Source organism: Antedon bifida, chromosome 6, assembly GCF_963402885.1.
Source record: "Antedon bifida chromosome 6, ecAntBifi1.1, whole genome shotgun sequence".
In the NCBI taxonomy this organism is placed as follows: Eukaryota; Metazoa; Echinodermata; class Crinoidea; order Comatulida; family Antedonidae; genus Antedon; species Antedon bifida.
Window position 1 is genome coordinate 22,865,318 of NC_136231.1, and position 20,825 is coordinate 22,886,142.

A 20,825-nucleotide genomic window follows, 5' to 3' on the forward strand; every position below is an offset into this window, starting at 1 on the left:
TCAAATCCTTCCTCTACGGTGTGTAGGCCTATAGATGAATAATATAGTTTGATTGGAATGTTGGGGTAGTGTTTACTACGGCTGAAAAAAAAGAGTATTTGGAAACTTGGACTGGGCATGCTCAAACCCCAAAGAACGTCTGGCAGAAGAGAGTCTATGCCGACGTGACAAGTAGTCTGGCTGTCAACATAGGCATAATATAATGGTCCTTCCTCTATGGTATTATAGTTTTGGCGAATGGTATCAGGGAATCTTGGCCCTGATGTGTATAGATGAAAAATTGTTTGATGGAATGTTGTGGTATGTGGGTCACTACAACATTAGGAGTAACGCCCCTACCCCGGTAGTTTAAGTAGGCCACAGACTTTGTTCTGAAATAAAAGTTGATTGTTTGATTGCGGCTTTAATTGATTGCGGCTTTAATTGATTGATGAGCTACAACTGGATCCAATCATAATATTGTATATATCCTCAATCAAAGCAGTTTGGTTTTTAATACTGAATATTTCTTAAATTATTAAATAGAATATCAATTTTTAAAAAAAAGCATCATTTAATGACGAAAGAACAATAATTAAACTGTTACATCAAAAAATTGAGCGGCGTTTTTTGTAAGTAATATTTCTTGTTTATATTTTCCTTAGTGAAAAATACAATTCATTTTGTTGCGTTCGGTGTGGATTGATGATTCCTTCCGGTTCAATAGGAACAACTAAATGAAACACAAATTAATACAGGTTTCAGATGTCTCCAAAGAGGTGTACATTTATTCAACTCATGCACTTTGGATTCTCTCAACATTCTCCAGCCTAGCAACTGCATGGCCTACATATGTTTCTATATACTGTATTACTACACATTTTAAAACACTTTTCTTTCTTTTAATAGAAATCATTTTGAATCTTATTCAGACAAATTTGATTGAAATATTATTAAAATTATATAGTCAGATTCCCATCACCATCATTTTGCTGCCGTTGTGTCACATTTATTCTGATTCTGAATCCTTGACTAATAATTTTGTTTAAATTTTATGTTTTTCTGCTTATGCATCGATCCAGATCATGGAAAATGCACAAATAAAGCTTAAATGGGTTGAGGAAAGGGTTTAATGCCATATTCAGAAGCAAGATGTGTCTATTTCATCCCCAAAATAAAAGAACTAAATATACCCTTAAAGAAACAAATACAAGTTCATACGTATAGATTAGCATTTAGTTTAATAGTATATACCATGTTATAGCAAATACCATACACATCGTCCAATAGTAAATATTGATTACATAGTTCAATTGCAAACACATATGCAGTATACAGGCCAGTATAGAATTCAAACAGTACTGGTAAGTTTAACAGTGATATTGATTATTAGTAACAGTAGCATGGAACATTGGCAACTTATAATGGTAGGCCGCCGCCTATACAGCCCTAATAAGAGCCTGTCAATTATTACTTGCGTAGCCACAACAGACACGTAACTGTCCAATACTCTTGTTATATTCTTGGTTAGCAGAAAAGCCAATCAGATGCTATTAACAGTTTATAATATTCAATTGTTTTGAAACACAAAATAATCATGACCACAATTTCTAGTGTGTTCTATACAGCTTTTAATATAGATGCTCAATTGACACTGTCAGTACATTTAATTATTTTTTAAGTACTTAATTATAATAGTAGTGATGACAAGGTTCCTTTTGCTTCTTTTAGTTTTTACATTCCATGTTCTTTTAAGAGTATCAAGAATGACCATGGAAATTACTGTTATATTATTATTTTGTTTTAAACAAATAACTTAGGCTAAACTGGCATCACATGAGAATATATTACATAATGTAGTTTGAGGGGGAATGGCCTTAATTGACAAAAGATTCAATTCAATTCAATTCAAAATTCTTTAATCATCCCACACGGGGCAATTCAAAAAAAAAGGTCTGGATTAAAATGATCTTACAAAATATACAAAATATCACAATACACAGTACAAAATAGAAAAAAAAAAAAAAAAAGAGTCAAGGTTCAAGAATTTAAGATAACCATGGTACAGAGGATGATACTGAAAACTAAAGAGGATGTCAGATCAAAGATGCCTCAATGGCATAATAATATATTTTTTGTAATACTGTAACTTTTCCCAGAGTCAAACTAATCTACACCAGAAGTGTCCAATATATATCGCTTTCTTACCTGAATACTGCTCACACACAAATAAGTAACTTGTAAAGGTGTTACTAGCATAATTTCATTCAATAAGTACATACCATGATATAGCTTAATATACAGTAAGTAGCATACCCAAGAAAATATAGAAAAGATTTTCATCACAGAGCCATCAAAATTAATTTAATCAGTTATTTGTTTATTTTTTCCCAAGATATGCTACTGTTCTATGGCGGCAAAATAACCTTGTTTATTATTGTTTATTAAGTACCCTTACAAATAATATACAGATATATATTACAAAGGAAAATAAATAAATAATATCATTTATTACTAATAACTGCAATATTTTTTTTCAATAAATTCAAACTTAAGTTTAACTTTATACATTTTGTAAAAAATTAAAATATATATACATGTACAGTTTGTCAAACTTGTTTGCAGTTGGCAGTACAGATATTATATATATGTTTTTATATATACATGGTATAATATTCATTCTAATACTCATGACATACTGTCACAGAATAATGCTGTTAGTAATCTAATACAAATTCTATTTTGACAGCTCATATCATATAAGAATTTCGTACTTATAGTTAGAATACAAATTTGGTCTGGTACTAATTTATGCACTCGCAATTAAAAGCAGACATTTTGAATATTAATGAATATTTCAATGATTGATGGGTGAAAACTGACAATAATTATGATGAATTAGTTAATTATGCAGATACATATCACCTTTTATCCTGATGAATAAACCATGATGATATTACCTGCCAAGATTGTATAAATTATGCTCTCTTGCATTCATTTCTTTTTTCATTATTCTGTGCTACCTTTTAATTCATGGTATTACCATGAAAGTTATATCTATTCTGTTACCGATGTTAAATAATTCTTGTATTTTCTGAATTTCAAATTTGATAAATGTATATATACCTAGAATTGGTATCATTTGAACTGAGAAACAAAAACTCTACGTTTACCTTTAAAAAACTCTGAAAACTTAATAATGTCTGCAGGAGACTCTTAAAACATCTGTAGTTTAGTAAATTTAAACATAATATGGATTTCCAGACGTTTTTATTTTGATCCTCTAAATTACATACCTGCGGCCACCTCACAGACAATTCCACTATCTTGGAGGGGCGTTTTCAGAGTTTTTTTTATTTTTCAAGATGAAAAGGCCTATTTCGGTTTATCTAGGTAAGCTAGACACGAAATAGACCACAATATTCAATATAATGCTTTAAAGAGCTATTTATGATAAGATATTTTACTATATATTCTCTTAAATACTATATTTTTGGTCAGTTCCTCATCAGCAAATATGGTAAGCCAATTTTTTCTCATCACAATACGTATGAATGCAGTAATAATATTACAAATAGAAGGGACAGTATAAAGTTGTTAGGCATACAGTTGGCCGATCCACCCGTGTTGGGTACGTAAGTGACATATATGTTGCTATATGCAACTTGCGGACTTGCTACTGTTGTTATAATTGAGTCTTGCTCATTTGGAACTGGTATTACTTCTTTTGATGGCGTCGGAGAACTGGAAGAAAATCGTAAATATAATTTAAATTATCATATACACATTCAACATAAAATTATTATTTTACTGTTTATGGTATCAGATAAAATATGATGATTGGAAAAGTTTCAAAAATTAAATTAATCAAATCTATATATAGTTTTCATATGAATTTTTATATGATATCGATATACTGCTGTAACCCCAATCTAAGCGCATTGAACAAAGCGTACATATGTAATCAAATGGTAATTTCTCTATAATTTAAGCAATATTTATTTTCAAAAGCTAATTAAAGTCAATCAAAGTTCGCATCACATATAGAGCTATCTCTCACGTTTTCTACGAATGAAGCTAGCAGGGTGCAATTTTCGAATCAGATTTTTAATAACGGTAGACAGACACGAATCCCAGCCCATCTGATCAACACCTCTCATCCTATGGGGCGGAAGTGGTGTAGTTGTTGATTTAAAGCCACCGATAGTTCTTAATTCAATCAAGGAGTTGTCTTTATGGAGGTCAATTAATATATAGAGCTTAAATAAACAAGATGACGGCGATTGGTACACGCGTAGGGCCTTCTTAATTATGAATGATGTTTTTCTTTCAGTTCACAACTGATTTGTACTTGAGGAGCGTGCAATGTCACTGTATTCATCATTCTCTTAATGCTACTGGCATCCTACTATACTATACAAATAATGAATGAGTTGAAAGATTGACTCTTCTAATCAAAAACAGAATAATTATATGAATTAATACCAAAATATTCTATTTTTTCATACATTTAAATTAAATAGAATTAACACAGTTTTGTATGACTTTCATAAGAAGATCATAAGAATGACATATGTAAGTATTAAAGCCACTCCAAAAATTTAAAAAAATTATCCTACATCCAGAGTAAACCTATAGAACAGAAGTAAGTTTTTTCTCACAAAATACCCTTACACTTACAGCAGGGCACATACCAACCATACTGTGCGTCTTGTACACCTTAAGGCATATCATACTACTACTGCCTAATTTGTTTGCATATTACTGTATAACTAACACCTTTCTAAGAGTATGTAGAATATGTTGAAGAATAGGAAAGATGAAGAAACTACACAGCGATTATAAACGTACCCACTTCTATTTATTCTGTTAAATATTAATGTATTGTACTAGTCCATTAAACTCTAGGCCCTTTCTTTAACTGAATAATGGTGCTAAACCTGGCAACACCTGAATAAGATGTTGGCAAACATGATTAAAGGGTTGTAGGTGTATGAATTCATTCAATTTAAGAACTTGTTTTAATGGTCAATATCAATGGTAATATAACACTACAGTACCAACTACTGTACTCTCCAATTCCCAAATATCTAATGGCAAAAAAACTGTTAAAAAACATTGTGCTAAGATTGTTGTCGCGGTTCGATTTTGTCCGCTATATTAGAATCTATTTTTAAAAAAGGTTTAGATTCTTTATAGTTATATAGCTTTCCTAATTCAAGGATTTTTATTTTATTTTTTGAAGTTTCAATTTCAAACAATAAATTCAGACTTACAGTATAAAATACTGTATAGTGCTTTCCTATTATTCAAGGATTGTTAGCACAATTTTAATGTTTCAATTTCAAACAATAAATTAGACTTATGTACCCAAATACAGTAGTTGAAATATATACTTAAATTCCTAACTCAGGCACGATAATCTCCATTGCCAATATATATGAGAGTCATTTGAAACTATCAATTCCACTTGCCTATTACTTAACTGTCTAATATTTCTTAGTGGTCTATTGAAACAGCTACATAATTGTTTAGTATCATACTTATAGTGTTTACTTACTGATAAGTACAGACTTAAGAAGTTTTGATTTCATATAAGTATATTATAAAGGTTTACTAATGCATATTAGTGATAGAAACGTAAGTGAATACATAGGTAAAAGATACTTAAAAGAGTAAACAGTGACTTGGGTATCTAACAGAAGACTTTGTTGGTTCATTTTTAAGAAGTTTTGATTTCATAAAGTATATTATAAAGTTTACTAAAGTATACTAGTGATAGAATTATAAGTAAATACAATAAGATACTTAAGAGTAAACAATGACTTTGGTATCTAACTGAAGACTTTGTTGGTTCATTTTTAAGTAGAAAACTACAGCAAAGAGATCAACAATGATTGGATAGAAGTGTGATCATTTCCCACATAAACAATAAAAACAAAATCATTTTTTTTTTCTGGTAAATCTTTTTTGCTGTACTGTATTCAATTAATTTGAGAAATAAATATTTGTTTGTATCAGTATATATTATGTTTTCAGAAGTTTTCTGGGTTTCTAAAGCTTTGTTTCCACTTGGGTAATGCAAAGCAATGCAAGGACGAAGGGCGTAAGTTAGTTGAACAGTAGCAAACGACAGTTCAGTTGATCCATCGCATTGTGATAGGTCAAATTATGTGTGGCGCGCTTATGTCCTTGCAATACATTCAAGTGGTAACTACTCTAGCTCAATGTTCGATATGTAATGTGCCAGAGAAAACTGGTATACTGCCCTCTATCATATAACTTTATGTTTACACTTTAGAGGCAATGCCACATAATGTTTGCTCATTACAGGAAAAAAGACAATAAAACTTGGCAATCTCAAGTATAAACTTACGTTTCTTTTGGTAAATGAATCCATAATTCATTGAAGTTGTTTACTTTTGGTTGTGGTGTTGTCTTTTCCTTGGGTCGACCGTTATTAAAATGTTTCCTTCTTATTCGTCTTTTGTTTGTTCCGTGTCTTCTGGTGGAGCTGTCATCCTTTGGCTTTCTCCTTCTGAAACATTACGAGATTTATAAATTAATTTTGATAACAGTTATAACAAACTTGTTTTATCAATTTAACTTATGAAAATATCTATCACTTTTTTCAAATTTGCTTTTAAAACAAATTTTAGAAACAGAAAAAATGCACTATGCTTTCCATACAAGAGCGAATATCTGTGATTTTTTACATGCGTATAAGCTGTTGCTTTCGATTCACAAACAATTTCGCCTAGTGGCTTGTGGTAGATTTAGACATCTACTAGGCCTTTACTTTAAATTAAGTATTCTACAGCTGCTTGTAACAAATTGAAACTCATTTAAATAAAGCAATTACAAATAACGTAGCCAGATAGAAACAATTCAACAAGACCAAATCCAAACCAATTATACGTAATTTTGAAATACCATAATTTGATCTATAGTCCACGATTACGTCTAATTCATAGTTCATTGTGAAATTCCATATAAATTAACCAATTATAAAGATATAATTTGACCAGATCATTATCATTGCATATAGAAAGAGGAATTATGATGAATATAGGTCTATCGACCTATCAGCAGATAAAAATCTAACTACCAATGTTCGTATAACAACTTAATAAGTCAAATTAGACAGGGCGGATCAGCTCAAAGGCAAATTCTTTAGTTAAATTCTGTTGATTTGCATGCTAATATACGCCCTATAGGTTCATGTACTTCTCGTATGGTTTGTACATTACATAAAATTAAAGTTATTTACAATCATATGGATCCTATTTGACATCTTACTTTGAAAATAGAAAACATGTTAATTATTTTTTTCATACTGTATATCTAATACATCTGTTTATTACTGAACCATAACTATCACACATTTGATATTCACGTTTCGTTGATAATTATGGAAAAGTACTGATGTTGATTGAATTAATATATTAATGTTTGAAATTGTATATGCCTAGAAAATAACTGGAGATCCTAAAGTAATTATAAAAAAAGTAAAGGGTCTGTCAATGGGCACCATCTAGTTTGTGATTCAGGAGCCAATCCAGGATTTTCGAATGGGGAGCGCCAAATGATTTATTTGGTTATTACACTGAAAGGGCAGTTTTAATTTTGAATATTTTTTGCAAACAGGACAGTAAAAAGTCCACTCCCACTCAAACAGCGTGAGCATTCTTAGGAAAAGATAGAGGACAAAGTTTCGGGTTAGTACTAACTGTAATATAGTGGTTGATAAAAATAATTATGATGAATATGACATGAGTGATGATACAGTAATGAACAATGACAATTTATTTTTATTTTTCCACCTACTTTGATTTATTTTCTAGAAATATTATAGTTGATAAGAAATTCTTTAATTCTCATTTAAAATTAGGATATTGACAAATCAAAAAAGATAATATTAGTAAATGTTATGCAGCAGTCTGTATATGATACACAAACATAACCGATTATTGAACTATCCAATACACTGTCATCTGCCTGTGTCATCTTTCACAGTTACACAAGGCCATTACAGAATAAGCCAACTAGAACACGACGCAATAAACTAAACTGAATTAATGAAGACGATCAACATTATTGACTTGAAACACATGAATGAATACCGACGACGACGTCTTGAATTGCTACAGCGGCCGGCCGGATCAAGTTCATTTGTATGTTGTGCAGTGATTGGCATAATGCACTAGTGGCTTAAGGAATCTAGACCATGGCACACAGCCAACCTACATACGTATGGCCAGCTATGTTGTATGCTGCTCTATTGCCCTAGAGTAATTCAGTCTGTAACAAACATTGATTATATATTGCATTGCTTTGTACATCACAGAATAGACTAATATTCTTCTAAAGGAGACTCATCTTTTAAAGTCATTATTTTGTAAATGTATCACCCTCACTTCAAAGAGAAACTGACTGTTGATTTTGTTAGCCCAACTGCTTCAAAATCTCAAAAACATTTGTCTTTACAGCATATTTAAAATAAATGATTGTATACCTATATATACCTATACCTATATGAATACATGAGGACAGATTCTGAATTTGTTTTTTTGAACTCATACACTTAGATATAATAATAATAATAATATTTATTTCCACAAATAATAAAGCGAAATACAGAGTAGCATAATACTGTAAATATACAACTGATAATGAACATAAATAATATAATGCAAGAAAAGTATAATATATAATGATATTATGTAATGTAGATGAATACACTATGTACTTACAGTAGTACCTAACGTATACATACACCTATTGCTACAAACAAGTCCACCCAAGAAGTCAGAAATTCAGACACTTGGCAGCAGGATGAAATAGTATGATGGATTTCATACTGTTATAACAGGTGTATAACAACCAGGTGATATAGTGTGTACCTGTAAACCAAGTGAATTTATCTATCTAATAATGTTAACAAGAATAAGAACTCATTACTAAACTCACTGGGTTACTCAATTATAAAGAGACGATGGTTTCATTAGTGACATTGTCAACATTGCTGTCAAACAAGACCACACACATCTAAAACATTTACAACATGACAAGATACAGTACTAGACCCATCCTTAAAATCCTTGCTTGAAGAATGTAAGTAAGATAAGAATTTAGTAAGAGACTGATGCTAAAAATCTAAAATCTACCAACCATACAAGAATGGACAGTGTGGCAATGCAAGTTCAGTGTTGATTTCTACTGTATCTAGTAGTACTGTATGCGTTCATGATGTGTTCACATGACAGGCATTCAGACTCCAGTGTAATTTTTATGATAAAGTATTAGTAATTATATATTTTTGATACTATATGACGCAATTTATAGTATGAAATACAGAAAGAATAATAGACCTACATTAAGGATATCAAAATATATTTTTCACCAGCCAAGTATGCAGAAGTCAATATTTGCATTATTAAAATTAAATTATTTTATAGTCATCATCATGTCTTCCTTTATGGTTACTTTAATGTTTACTTAAGCATGTTTGTTAAACCATTGAAAGATAACAAATAGTGTACAGTACTGTATAGGACTACTTTTGTTAGTAGGAAAATATGACCACATAACCACATCTAGACTAGTGGAATGTTGGCCATTGATGTATTAGGGTCTTTGATGCATGGAACATTGATTATTACCACTGTCTCATCTCTACAAACACACCTTTAAAGATTACTATACATTAAGACCTATTTATTACCAGACCACCCTAGAAATAAATAAATAATTCCTTGTAATATCAAAATCTGAAAATACTCTGTCAGGAAACTTTATAAACATTTATTTCATGATTAACTCATCTGTTTAGATCTAGTTCAAAGTCTCTGCTTGCTCTTTTTATCTATTGTTAACTATTTGTTACAGCACTTGTGTCTTCTTTTCCTTCAACTGTTATTTTTAATAAGGCAGCTTTATAAAAGCACCTCTTTTTAACCTGTATTTTTCTTTATATTCTGGAAGTTTCATTGCTAAAAGCAAGTTTAATTCTTTCTACATATCAGTATTTGTTATATATAAAATTACCTTTGAATGACTTCATCAGCAGGCACATGTTCAACTGTATAACCCTCAGATTTTAGTAGATCAATAACTGTGTGATTTCCAAGGAAATGACCTGCAAGAAAATAATATTAAAATATAATCTGGTTAAAAGAATGCAATGTTACAGTCAGTCTCCCTAAATTATAACAATTACAATGCAAAATATAGGACATTAGTTTAAGTTTAGCACTTCGATTTACAAATGTTAAAAAAATTATGCATACAGGTTTCTATATTAAATCAGAAATGTTGTTATTATAGTGCCACTTTATGGATAAACAGGCTTTTCATCTCTGAGGGAACAACAACACCTTTCCCTTTTAGGAGGAACACCACTTCAACCTCCAAAACAGTGGTATCACCCAGGTAAATTGGTTTGCTAAATGTCATCGATAAAAAGGTATATTACTACACTATTTACTATTCTGTCAAGAAACCATTTACACGTAAGGATAAATGATGAGTTGTTAATGCATGATGAATAAACCTACAGTAGTTAGGCACAGCAATAACAGTTTTTTTTATGCAATATGCATAATAGAGTGCTGATGTAAATTCCAGATTTATTAAATTATAAAATATGGGAAAGATTAGTTAACACACATGTCACTGTATTTATATGTTTTAAGTGTTATCTTTAATATAGAAAATTGTAATCTATTAATTAGGAAATATATGTATATAATAATCCTGTCAGATGCAGAAAAAAGCAACCATTTGTCTTTGCACAATTTCAATAGAGGGTTAAATTTGTATTTTTTGTAAAGAAAGGTTGTGTTTTAAAATATGAAATAAATTCTCAATGTTTTGTACAACCGTCTTCTGGAGTTTACTTATTTTCTTTTGCTAACACATGGTGTACTGTAACCACAAACGTAACTTTTGAATGAAGGTTCTTATATGTGTTGGTACTGTAGTAGTCATCAGAAAAAGAATAAAACAATTCATCAACACTTACTGGTTAGATAAAATGAATATTTTTCAGAATCATCAAAATATTCATTAAATAAACCATTTTTTTTTATTTTCTCAAAACATAACTTTACTAGTGTTTATTCACCATGCAAACCTTTAAACAATATTGCATGTATATCATCTGATTATCATTTTTCTTGACAATTTCATAAATGACAAGAACAGAATTATGAAAATTCACAAATAATTTGACAAGCGAAGTTTAAAAGATCATGACAATAATTTGTTAGGAAGATGTGCGTGTTGATTTTTATCTTTTCGAAATATACTGATCGATACAAGTTTCCTTACATGTCACAAAAAGCCATCAATTTTAAGCAATATAGGTAAGGTTGTCACATAATCTTCACTCTTCATTTCCGTTTGATAGAGTATATCTGTCCAACATAATCTTCCTATACTAGAATAGTGATACATCAGTATAGTATGTAGGCTGTAAGTGTCAGTTGAAATAGACTCGGTTTTATATCAGGAAAGGTATAACATTATAAAATCTACCTTAATTTTTTTTTTTTGGACTGACGACATAAAAATATTTATGTGTTTAAATTACCGAACAATATAACTTACATATCACTTACTGTGTCTAGATTTCAACTTCAGAGAGAAAAACGCTAAATCAAACCTAAGTTTTTTCCTCTGCCAATCAATATAATAAATGGCTAAATTTGCAAAGTTTATGTGTCATAACTTTTTTAATTGAAGAAGACCTGTTATTACTTCTGTGTAGCCATACAACCATTGAGATGCTAACTCCAATGTACAACTGTACCAATTACATTGACAACTGTACTGTAATTTAATTTGATTGATTACTGTTTAGCAATTTAATTTCATCTGTTTATTTAGGTTAATTGACACACATTTTAAACTGCTGTCATTGTACGATATTATTATGACATTATGGTATAAGGTTATTAAAACTTAAAATTACATTTATATCTTCAGGTACAGTATTTTAAATGTTACCTTCATTTGAGTTTTTAATAGTTTTGCTAATTCATTTATTTTTCCAATCTAATCTTATCCGGAAATTGTCAAAATACCATAACTCCAGGATGCCGGGATTTGTGTACTGTTAATATCCAAAGCTGCACTTTCCCTTAGTCTATTGTTACACACTGGTCAATCCTGGTCAACAGGCTTTTCCTGCCTGGAGTGGGTACGTGTTCCATGTCAATTACACTGTCTCAAAAAATATTTACTTATGAAGGTAGTTAGTCTTTTAAGTACGGTCAATTATAACCATGGTAACAATTCTATAAGTTATGCCGAGTCAATAATTGTTCACAAATCTGTAAAGAGATTAAAAGAGTAACACAAACATGAGATGTTTCAATTCTGTCACGTTCCCCCTAATCATTTCCGTTCTATTGGAAATCCGAAACAAGGCCACTCTACAAAAAAAGAAAACCCTGTAGAAATATGATAGTGGAATCCATTGGGAAATGGTGTTAATCTAATATTGAAATAATCAAGACACAGTTCCAATCTAAATTTAATTTAACTGGATGTTTTCCTCTTGATTGATTAACTATATTGGTATAAAGCAAAATAAAGTGTTAGACTGTTGGATGATATTCATTAACAGATATTTTTCAAATATATCCAGAGCCTCAAAATACTCAGGCGTATTATATGTAACCTCAACGTTAATGTCGGAAGCAATTTTTGCATTATCTACATTAAATGATTCACTAAAAATAGGCTAAATAGCTTTTATCTGATTTAATGGTGACCACAAACAACAGCAATTTAACCAACAACTACAGCTTAATGGCTCAATTTTGCGGTCAAGCCATTTCATATGAAAAATCTGTAGACCTTTGATTTGATAAATAACAATGAGCCTATAAAATATCATTGTATGTAAAAGGTATACTGTGCATGAATTTCGACCATCAGGCTTCATAAATCTGATGAGTACATTTTAAAAAACATGATAGTATGAATCCCAGCATACTACTAAAGTTTATCGATAAAATGTAGTCGTAAAATATAAGCGGGCAGATTGCCTAACATGAAGAATTACCACTGTTTGTTGCACAGATAATATCGTACAGACTTGTTATCACAAAATACATAAATTAAATTTAACAAGCAAAGCTTACGATGAGATAAAAACCAGACCGTTTAGAAGAGACCTGATTATGAACAAGTAAAGTTTTTCCAATCGGATTCTGCACATGCTCACATTGAACAGGCCAGAGCATAAGCCGGAAATGTACAACTTGTCTGAAATGATCAAAATGTCTATCTAATGTTTTTTTTTAAACTACAATTGAGTCTGTTCAGTGATAGATCCTAATAAGGTCTTAAACATAAATTAAAATTTTAAATTAAAATTAAGGTTAGGCAATATATATATTATTTTAAACTGCTCCAACACACAAAGTGTACATCTACAGATACAGGGTACAAGCAGTCTTTGAGTCAGGCTTCCTCCTAGAAGACTTAGCATTACATTTCGTTGTTGATTATTCACTAATTTATTGATCTATTATTCTTTATCATTCTAAAGTTGAAATAGTCAATGTTGAGGGAACTGAAAGCAGTCAATAACACAACATATTCATCATCATTCCTTCACTTTACAAGTTGGGCTGCCAAAAACTACTGGGATCATTCTTTAATGTCACTCTCAATATTTTTTGTATTGAATATAAACATTAGAAACAGCTGACTGATGAAAAGCATCCTTCATTTAAAAGTACTTCATTAGATTGCCTAATAATTACAGTACCCACATGTTTATGCAATCATATTGTTGCCGAGTGTATTTTGATTATAGAGCAAATAGAACTACTGGATGTACTTGTCGGTTTTCCTTTGAAACCAGCTAAGAGCAAGACTAAATAGATAATTGAAAAATAGTGCCGATAACGCCTGTATAAACAATACACTTGTGGACATGAAGAGCTGTGCCCCGTTGAACTCAGACTGAGAACACCTTTACCCTATTTCATATCATCTACCTAATTCATCACATCATCTGGTAGGCATAAAGCTATACCTGTATTTCTTTGCTTTTATTCAATTAATAGAAAAAGTCTACGCAAATGAACACAACTCGGTATATCCAGGCCATTGAATTAGTGATGATGATGTCGCCAATGATAATGATTAAAGACATACAGTAGATCAATATGAATGACGTTTGATAAAATAATTACTTTGTTGAGGTGATTTTATAACGATATAATAATTGTTAATAGTCAGGATGATTACAATGATTAAGGTTTAATGATGTTCTGAATACATGAAGAAAATAGACGTTAACTGGTCTGCATTGGGCAGACCAAACTTCTCCTTGCAGTGCTTGTTGAAAATCGTAATGAGTACTACTAACTACTACTAAATTTGAGTAGCTACAGTACTGTAGATCTCCTCCTCATACCAGGCAAATGTTATTTCCAAACAAAATCCCTTAAAGGGGCATTCCACAGTATTTTTTTGTTACGGACGGGACATTTTTGAGAATATAACTAGACATATCTTAGAAATAAAAAAGAATACAAGATTCAAAGTAGAATAAATGTATACATATATGGCCAATGTTTATTATGAAAGTCAAAAAAAGAAAAAAGACTGTACAAAAAAAATTTTATTATGAAAATTGTATGCGTCGCGGATGGGACGGCAAATGGACATGACTTTTGAGAAGGTTAACGTATTGTAATATTTCTCCTCATTTAAAAGAGATTTTAAAATTTGTTTTGTATTATTATGTTGCCAGATAGTTGTTTTAGATAACTGAATGTTAATTATAAAAATTGAACTGAAAATTTATTAATAAATATGATTTATATGTCGTTACGGACGGGACATTTCTAACGTCGCGGACAGGACAACTTTGTCCACGTTAAAAAATTGTATAATTTTGCTATTAAAAAAATTTAAAAATAAGTTTTTTACATCAATGTAATCTTTTATTTACAAATCAAAATATAATTCAACCTTTGAAACACTGTTTAAAAGTTTATGTCAAGTGAAAATATTAAAATTAATAAATATGAAATATTATTTATAAAAAATATAAAAAAAGCAATATTGTAAAATGTTATCAAAATATTTATTTACACTAATATAAAAGTTATGCTTGGCATATTAAACAAGACTTCAAGATATTAACACATTTAAGGAGAATCTTTAAAAATTGGCGTTGGCGTTTGATGTCTGAATTTGTTAGTGGATCCAAGTTGCATCTGAAATTTCCTTCTATCCTTGCTTGGATTTAATAACTGTAGGCCTACTTCTATTAAAATTCAATCTTAATTATTTAGTATCTGATTTATTTATAAAAGGTTCTTGGTTGCAAATTCACCAAAGAATGAAATCTACAAAGCGATGACCGCACCCAATACTCCCATTCATACTGGTCATGTTGTTTTGGATTTAGGTATTGTTCTTTTGTGGATTGTTATTTTAAATACAGACCACAATGTTTTGTGATTAATAAACAGTTAACACCTTTGTACAGTACTTTTCAGCCTACAGTACAAAAACACTTTTTAATTCTTACAATATTGTCATCACATCCATAAAAAAAATGTCCCATCCGTAACATTCAATCAATTTTGATGGTAATGTTTTTTTAATAAAATTAATTAAATCTATTACAATTTAATATCCTTAGGAGTTGAAAATTAAGATTTAAAATTAGGAATTAAATAACAATTTTAAAGCCATTACTTCAATAAACACAAGTGAGGAAAAACCCCCAATCGAAATGTCTCAGAAGTAACAATTATGAATTTTGAAACGCAAGTATGAAATTAATAAACAATTTTAATAAAATACTTTATTATGAATAATTGGAGCTTACTTTAAAAAAAAGTAACTGCAGTATATTTATGGGCAAAAATGTTAACAAGATGCATAGTTTTATTATGAAATAAAAAGGATTTAAATGATATGTGCCGTCCTTAACAAAAATGTCTGTCCCGTGCCTACGAAAAATGTCATCCATATATTTTTGAATATGATATTTTCACCAAAAGTTTCGAAATATTTGTTTATAATGTATTGCATATAGTTTTAAAAGGAGAAAACAAAATATTAAATTGTGGTATCAATACTTTTAACTGAAATGTAAAAAACACCATAAAACTACTATTAAAATTTTGCGGATGGGACAATTATGAATTTTGAAATGTACATATGAAATTTAATAAACAAAATATGTGTTATAAAATGCTTGAATATGTACAATAGGGACATAGAGTAACTATATCTGGCAAAAAAATATTTAAAAGATGCATGGTTTGTGAAATAATTAGGATTTAAATGAAAAGTCCCGTCCGTAACAAAAATGTCCCGTCCGTAACAATATATTTTTGAAATATGATATTTTCATCAAAATCTAAAATTGTCAAAAAATTTGTTCATAATATAATGAGATATAGTCCTCAGGAGGAGAAAATGAAATATCAAGATTTTTGCATCATTACTTTTAAAATAAATGTAAAAAAACCGCCTAAAACGTCGCGGACGGGACATTTATGAATTTAAAATGGATGTATGAAATTAATAAACAACAAAATTTAAATTAAATACTTGATTATGTATTATTGAGACATAAATTAACTATATCTGTTGAAAAAACAATATTAAGATGCATAGTTTATGAAATAAATAGGATTAAAAATGTCCCGTCCGTAACGCCAAATATGACTTTTTCATATTTAATATTCAATAACTTAAAAAATCAATATCAGAAAAATAAAAAAAATGTTATTTAATAAACTTCAACATGTCTACTTTGAGAAATGGCCAAAAGTTACATCAAAATCAGTAAATGAAATTTTTAAACCCATGGACCAAATACTGTGGAATGCCCCTAAAATGTCCCTCCCACACTATTACTAATTCTATAATACATTATTTTTTTCTAACCTAAATTCAATTGATCTATTCCTGTGCCGCCAGTAATTTGATAAAAATATAACACTGTTAATGGACTAATTTCAGCGATTGTTTGCATTAGCAAGCCATTCATCCTAACAAATTGATAATTTATCATTGCATCAATCAAACATGTACAATGATTTAAAGAGAAGATTTCAATAGTACAAATAAATATAGATATGCCAAGGTCGTGGAAGGGCACTAGTAGATAGGCCAGTTGTAACATGGGTGAAGTAATTGTAGTGGGAAGAACCGAACAAAAGTATTGTGAAACAGGGGGTTAATTGAGAGTTGAGTTGGAAGGGGGAGTGGGATGTGAATTTTATGAAAAGTAGATTTTGTGTGTTACTGTAAAGCACACCATTTTAATGTAAACTTTTTTTAAAAGGCCTTTACCCTAATGCGATGTAGGTAAACTTTTATCACACAATAAAACAAAAATTACTGAAATAGTAGAAGAAATAAAATACCGTTCATATGATTCTTTTTGTTCAGAATTTACAAGCTGCAACATTCAGTTAAATAATTTATGGTAGTCTTTTAAGAAAAAAACTGTATATTTTATGAATAAGGAGGTTGGGTTAAAAATAAAATATGATAGAAGCATAGGTAAAAGCATTACAGGAGTCAGGATAATAAAAAATATTCACTGGACAGACATAATATCAGACTGTTGATTTGTGGTAGGGATAATGAAATAGTAGGTCTAATAGTACTAGAGGTAAAATAATTATAAGGCTACTAAAAAATGATTTGCTGACAGATATACACCAGACTGTATATTGATTTGGTCTAATGTATAATATAACAGAATGGTTTAATAATGTATTAATGTATATACAGGTAGTAGAAAATTATGGGGACACCTTCAGGAACCCACAAAGTGTCCCCTGAATAGAGGTTAGCAATGCGTTAAAAAATATTATAACATGGGTTCAAGGATGTAGCCAATCAGACACGCTGAAATGGTCACGTGTGCATTCTTTACCTCTTCACTCTATCATTTCTCCTTGTTGTGTCCCCTGAATTAGAGTGAATTCTGAATAGGGAGGTCCCAATGGAGATGTTTCTACTGTATAATTAGAAAGTTATAAAAGGATGGGCCCAACATTGTATAGCCTTTCTACTACCATACTGCCGACCGGGGATCAAATCCATCTCTGGACAGTACATCTACTCATGAACAATACTGTAACATTCTGACAAGAAACAATTAATCGACAATTTAAAGATTGATTGAAGATTAAAATAAAATAAAAATATGAATGACAGTAAGGAGTACTAAGAACAGTTGTTATAATACTCAAAGTGAAGAAGACAGGATGTGTCAGAGATATTTTTACTAGATATACAGTATTAAGAATTTCAAGTGGAAAAAATCAGTCTTTTCATGGACTTTAAGTCTTCTTAAGTAAGATTTGGGCTTAGCAATGCCGTTTAAGTGCACTTGGCCATCCACAAACCTACTTAATATTAAGATGCAATTTCCACTACAACCAAGGTTGATGACTATTCTTAATATGGTTGTGATTTAGAAGTAGTAATGGATTCAATTTGGGGAGTAAAGGTGTTTTTAAAAAAAATACATATACAGTATTGCAAGGTATCATAAACATAGAGCAACCGTTTGATAAAATAACCTTTCAATGTAGTGTACTGTAACATTGACAAAATATATTAGTAAATTGCTTATCTTTACTGTAGATATAATACTTTTCATAAAACAATAATGTATAAATCAAAAATAAAGAGTAAAGAAAATTCACCTGATTTACCATCTATGGTAAATCAGGTGAACAACAGGGTAGTGTGCATTAGTTGAGGGTGTCCACGGGTGTTGTGTTTGGTGGATCAGGCAGGTTGTTAAATTTTGTAGTAATTATTCTCTAAATATCCTGTCAACAACCTGTATCTTTTGGTAATAAATTGTCAAATCAGGTGCTAAATCTATAAACAAAAATACTCATATCTTAATCACCAAGAATAGAAATTAAGGCCATGTAACAGGTTTGTGGTGTGCTGACAGTTATTGCATCGTTAAAACAGCAGTAATCGATAAAACTGTTTAATGTAATTGCTGCAGGACTTGACACTGTAGTACTCTAACCGCTGTTAAATGTATAATTGTAGTAGGTCTGCCTATGGAAAGATCAATTAGCTCCAAATGTTTTCCTATTCGGAAAACAATGTCTTCTAAATTTAAATATAGTTTAATCACTGTATGTTTACTGTATATCAGTATTTAGTTATATATATTTCATATTTTATTACTTTTACTACTTTTACGCTGTAGATATTTGTTGAAAGAAATGACCAAAAATGTGATGTAATTGTAAGACAACATTGTTTGTAAACCAAAAAATTGTTAAACAATCTTTGTTTGAGAACCTTTGATACATCTTTCATATTGCTTAGCAAAAGTCTTGATTTTACGCCCTGGTGTACAGAATGTATACTTCAGTTTTACTGTACTGTTGGCAAAAAGGAGTACTAGTCCGATGCTACAGTACTTATTGTGTCGTTATAATGCTAATGGTAAATATTATCAAAATGGCAATTTATGACAATTACTCAGCAATTTTGATGATCTCATACATATAATTTGTTGTTTGTACATTTGGTTGTAATTTAAGCAGAAAACTATCAACTTATTTCCACATAATTAACACATATGCTTCTCATGTTTTGGGTGGAGTACAATTCTTTTTCAATGGCTGTCGTACATATTAATTCTAAGTGAAAAAATAGAAAAACATGACTTGAATATGGTTGTGTTGTGACGATAATAAAAGAGAGATTAAATATCTTCATTATATACAATAACATCAACATATGAATATGTTAAATCCAAAGTTTAAAATAAATTATGTTTGAAAAAATGGTGTTGGATTTCCACCCACGAATTGGCTGCTAGAACTGGCTGAATGGTTGGCATCAATGAAAGTGTTGCTCAAATTACTATGTTTACAATAAAAATTTAATAATTTGTAAATAACGTATTTGTGTTTAATAAAGCAAATCAAATTTCATAGAGAGATGAAATATGAGATTGAGTTTGATGTTATTGTGATGTGTAAATTGGACAGGAAAACATGTGCACTGAAAAGTAACAAATTAATAATTTACCAGGAGACATGGACAATTTCAGTGAATATGAAATAATAGTAAACTGAATAAAATGACGATGATGGTACATTGGCATTCCGCGCCCCTGTGAGGGCATGGTTGGTGGATGAGCCCATTATTGCAGGAGAATACTAAAGGAATATTTTTGTATCACAGCTCTCAGGAGAGTGCAAGCTATTATCATTTATAAATAGTAATTTTTTAGTAATAAAATACAATACAGGTTTGTTACTCAAAATCACAAAATCTATTATGTACACAAACAACAAAGTACAGAAATGCCATTGTTATAAGATTGATATTTAGTCAACCAAATAGACAATATAATATTTAGATGTATTTATTTTAATAACAGTTTCCAATTGGAATAAAAGCAATCATACTATATAAATAATAAAGAATAATAATTTTCAAGGTGTTTATAGATGATATTATTTTCATCAATAACAAAGGTCACATTCCAATTCAATATGATCATTTCATCTTCAATAAGTAGATAAATACTCATTATTTATATTTGAAATATTCTCTATAGATTCGGCATTGAAAAATTCCTGACCATTTATCTTCAGAGTGTACTCTAGCATTTGTATTTTGATTGCGACGATTGAAGCAAAAAATTGAAGGTGAAATTAATGAGTTTAAAGCGGCTAGCTGCCATAAAAGGCTACATCATCATTAATATTTATCCATCAACTACAGTATGGAGTAGTAGTAATATTTATTCTTAGATATTGCTTCTTAATGGTCTGTGGTTATATTTTATGTGCATG

At 30.2% G+C, this 20,825-nt stretch overlaps 1 protein-coding gene across 1 annotated transcript in view; it reads right to left on the bottom strand.

Moving 5' to 3' along the window:
- Nucleotides 1-738: 738 nt before the first annotated feature.
- LOC144844845 (metalloprotease TIKI1-like) overlaps nt 739-20,825 on the bottom strand; it is a 30,438-nt gene continuing 10,351 nt past the window's right edge. Inside the window, exons 4-6 of the mRNA XM_078701940.1 lie at nt 10,027-10,117; nt 6,356-6,517; nt 739-3,723 (exon numbers count right to left, since the gene is read on the bottom strand). Of these exons, the coding sequence (XP_078558066.1) occupies nt 3,519-3,723; nt 6,356-6,517; nt 10,027-10,117 (458 nt within the window). The 3' untranslated portion in view covers nt 739-3,518. The remainder of the gene's footprint in view (nt 3,724-6,355; nt 6,518-10,026; nt 10,118-20,825) is intronic.